At 31.2% G+C, this 4705-nt stretch overlaps 1 protein-coding gene across 6 annotated transcripts in view; it reads right to left on the bottom strand.

The window, feature by feature from the left end:
* The window catches only part of LOC108688038 (elongation of very long chain fatty acids protein AAEL008004), a 60625-nt gene that overhangs the window by 9045 nt on the left and 46875 nt on the right, over positions 1-4705 (bottom strand). For all 6 annotated transcript variants that reach the window (XM_018194112.1, XM_018194113.1, XM_018194114.1 and 3 more), the window contains exon 2: positions 4327-4415. In XM_018194112.1, the coding sequence (XP_018049601.1) occupies positions 4327-4384 (58 nt within the window). In that variant the 5' untranslated portion in view covers positions 4385-4415. The remainder of the gene's footprint in view (positions 1-4326; positions 4416-4705) is intronic.

Genomic DNA, 4705 nt, shown 5'->3' with positions numbered 1-4705 from the left:
ATATATATATATGAATATACTCTATATGAAATTTGTTGCCTTTCTGTCATAGAAATTGATTGGTACTTTGCTAAAAAAAAATTGGTAGCATCTCTGATCAAAATCTGTTTCTGCAGGCTTGACTATTTGGAATGTAACCAAGAAATTTAATAGCAAATTCAATATAATACAATGCGCACTAATGCATTAAAGCCGTTATAAACAAATTGAGATAAAAATATGTGTTTAATATAAATATAGGAACAGATTAAATCGCGAAATCTTCAATATATTTTATTGTGCTGTTAAATGAAATATGTATTTTATAATTTGAAATATCTACATTTCACACTCACATTAAATCACAGCGTACAGTATACAGCGGTTTAATATACACTAATGCAATTGAATTCTTTTAGATTTTTCGATTACATTCCAAATGGCTAAGCCTGCAGAAACAAAATTTCGAGAAGTAATTTGTGAGTAGAGTATCAATATGTATGCTACCAACTTTTAAAGGCAGAAAAGCTACAAATTTCACGTGAAGTCTGTAATATTTGACCATGTTGGCAAAAAAATAGTCAAAAATATGACAAAATCTGTTGTATATTGTGTCATTAGATTAGCGACAAAAATCGAACAGGATTTGTAACTTTTGTCGATTGCCCGCGTGCGCAAATCCTGCTTGGCTTCTTCCACCAGCTGATGCATATAGTATGTCAACAGACTGTCGACAAATCCTAAACTTACAATCTAAATTTTTGGGAATGAAATTTCACTCCAAGAAAAGTGATAATTGCGCCATTCCTTCAAAAAGTGAATTTCCTAAAAGGTCAACTTTAATAATTAATATCTCACTTCGCGAGGCAGAGCGACGCTTTTCTCTACCATATTCGTTTTGTGTAAAAATATGTCAAATGAGTCTAATTTCATCAAGATTGAATGTAGGAGGGCTAAATTTAATATTTATCTTTTGCTTTCGGAGAGTAAAATTATTCGGAGAATTGACTCTCGCTTGGAGTGATTTTTCAATCTCTAAGAGCGAAAATTTGTTAGAGAATTTATTGACAATCTGCCAAATTTTTATTATTTGGAGTTATGTTAGCATGTGTAAAAAAAATATAGTATCGTCACTAGGCGATACAATATAAAAAATATAATTTCGATTGACAAATTGAAGTTGCCAGGTCCAAATTTCTGTCAGTCATATCCGATTCCCAAGCAGAAATCACGATAACATCAAAATGATATTAAAATGAATTGGAAATGATTGAGAAATGACTTTTAATAATCATTTTGGAATCATATTCACATCATTTTAGTATCATAATGACTTGTTCTCCTTGGCTTAGTACTCTGAGAATTATCCAGCTTTCCTAAAATGATTTTAATCAAATCGGAGATGACCTCGTTATAAACAATGTAATACGCAACAATATACAGATGTATTAATAGCCATAAGCAATTTACTTCTCCCTCTTTCGCTCTTTCTCACACACATACACACACACACACACACACACACACACACACACACACACACACACACGCATGCACGCACGCACGCACGCACGCACGCACGCACGCACGCACATTCCATACATTCATTCCATTGCGATCACTCAAATCTTTCTGCATAATGACATAATCAGTTATGGTATTAATTTTCTAACAAGTTAAAACGCTTGAGGGGATCTAGACTCAGCTAATTAAATATCGATTTCTCTCTCTTTCTCTTTCTCTCTCTCTCTCTCTCTCTCTCTCTCTCTCTCTCTCTCTCTCTCTCTCTCTCTCTCCTTTTTTCTATCTCCCTCTTTCCTTCTTATATGAATAATAAGCGAATAACAGCGATAAAAACCGCTCGTCCTTCATATCACTTTGAAGGACTGCTCCATGTTCTTTCAGGGATGTCTGGTGTATATGTCCTTTAATCTTGTCCTTCGATAGTTCATTTACCTTTCTCTTGGCTTTCTCAATATAGAAAAAGTAAATGATTGGTATTTCCGTAGGTGTTCCTTGAGATTCTCCTCCGGACGGCGTTAAATGTGTTTGATTTTATTTACGCTTGCAAAGATTATGCAACTCATTCGGAAGACATAAATAAGAATAACATATTTACATATGCTAGAACAACATTGTTTTGGCATTCATGAGAGTAGATTTAATATTTATATCCAGTTTACTACATAATTAAAAGATGAATAAGGAAAATTAATTTGTAATCTACCAATACACAAATATTTTTACAAAGAAAAATTATTCGTGCAAAATTGATAATTTCATTTAAAAAATAAAAATTAAAATAGATAATCTCAGTTTAAAAATAAAAAATGTTAAAAGTCTGTATTGCATATAAAAAATGCATATAAAAAAACATATACATATGCATGTATAATACATAAGAAAAAACATCTTCAAGAATTGTATAAATTGTATAAATATAATGTATGTTTTATTTTTCATGCAAAAATGAAAACAAGCGCGTTTTTACAAAACTTTATACTTTAACATAAATTATCGCGAGCGCTTTATTCAATAATTTATATAATCTGTATAATTCTTATATCTGTGCGCAAATAAAGTAATTCTCACCTTCCGCATATGTATGCAAATTTCCAGTGGAATAATCAAACGATCGTGAAACGTTAATAATGCTAATGACATAATTTTATATCTCCGCATAATTTTTTCATGTTTTGTGGGACGTTAATTGGCGTGTTGATAAACACAAACTGTTCTCATTGATCGAACAATAACTTTAAAGATAAATAATAAACATTAATTGAGATCGTTAATCACGCCGTAAAACTGGGAATCTGATTTCTCTTGTCGGTGACCGGTGAGTTGCGAAAAGAAGCGCCCACGTTGCAACAAACGTGACGGCACGATGCAGTCGGCCAGCTGTCTGTACAGAATAAAGAATTACTCCATTTTACTCACACGACGCCGCGATTATCAAAGTGACATTTCGTCCGAAGTGGGACAGTGATGGTCTCAAGGAAACAGTCTTCTCACAATCGCTCATTCCATTTCGCGCAACGGCCGCAATGCGATAAAATAATATTGACAAATAATGCAAATTACCGTGCATATATTTTGAGACTCGTTACACAGGATATAAGTAAAATGTGATAAAATATGCGTAGAAAAAGGCCTATTTTTACTGCGTATTTTCAAGCTTTGTGAAAACATTCGATATATGCGCGTATACCAAACATGGACCTAGCAAATTCCATTCGTATTTTTTTTTTTATACAAAAGAATTCAGGATACAAAGGAGAATTTATGTATCACAAAGATTTTGGCACGTAACTTTTTTGAAAAAAACTATAAAACTTTTCTCTCTCTCTCTCTCTCTCTCTCTCTCTCTCTCTCTCTCTCTCTCTCTCTCATAAAAGTGACTTGTAAATTAGAGGAGTGATAGAGAGGTGATAAATTATGGATTTAGATATTTATAAAAAATAATGTTTTAAGGAAATTGTAGAAAGAGAGAGAGAAAGAACTAAAAAAGTGAAAAAGAAGAAATAAATTAAAATAAAGATTAGATTATAGATAAAAGTTTAGTGCAGTAATTATAAAAAATGTATTATTAGGAGAGATATATGAAGTCATAAGAAAAAAATGCTATTTTTTTTTTAAATTAATATAAGTAAAAAAAACCTAGTATTTTTATGTGAAAATTATACAATAGCAAACCAATTATAATATTAGTGTAAATTAATGTAAAAACTAAAATAACAAAAAATCTAGGATAAGAAATATTTAAATAAAAGTAATACATGAAGAGCGGATTCTAATTAGTCAATAATTATAAGATATGGTCAATAATTATATGAAATGTGTAGTTATAAGTAAAACTATAAATCAAATTCTTTCTTGACATATATAAACTTTCTTTTTCTTTTTTCTATAAAGCCTAATAAACGACTTTAGAGAAACTGATAATAAATTAAAGGGATATAAACATTTTATAATTCTAAAATAAATATCATTGTGATGTTCCACGTGGAATTATTCAAGAATTGTGAAACAAAAGAAGACATAATGCTCGACAACAATATCATCCGTTATTTACATTCTCGTCTTTCGCGCGTCAATTATGTAAATCCGAAGGACTCTAATATCACACAGTGTCTACCTATCGCACTCTCGAAATTATCATGCAACGACGTAATCGTCAATTTATAACATGTCAGTAATGTCACTGGATACGCTTGACATACTACGAGATAGCCAAGTTTTCGTCGTTTATCATCCAAATCCAAATTACTCTATTTAGAACAACTATACAAATTCCGGATATTTTTCTCAATGGGTTTTCATATTTTGTCCGTCATTAGTAATCACCTGCATGTTTATCCAGCATATCATGGAACCGGTCTATATACTGCATTATGATCGACATGTTGCCGTGCAGGTGATGACCTGTTCTCCTCCTGAAATGAAAGAAAAAGATTTTTATCGGAGACATCCAACGGTTCCTATAAAATACGATCGTAATAATGAGATTCGTGGTGTGCCACTAACGGTATTCTAAAATTAATGCAAGACACCATTTCTTCTATAATAATGACAATGAAAAAATTTTTGATTATCTTTTTGTTTTCTAATAAGTAATGGTATCTCTTGTGTTTTTACATTAAAAAAGAATATACTTTTTAAAAAATTCGATCATCCTTCAATTTTTAAGAACTCCGCTTTGAATTTCTCATATAAAAATGCAAAT

This window comes from Atta colombica, unplaced genomic scaffold (assembly GCF_001594045.1).
Source record: "Atta colombica isolate Treedump-2 unplaced genomic scaffold, Acol1.0 scaffold224, whole genome shotgun sequence".
In the NCBI taxonomy this organism is placed as follows: domain Eukaryota; kingdom Metazoa; phylum Arthropoda; class Insecta; order Hymenoptera; family Formicidae; genus Atta; species Atta colombica.
The sequence above is the reverse complement of the archived record's forward strand: the minus strand, read 5'-3'. Positions and strand labels throughout refer to the sequence as shown.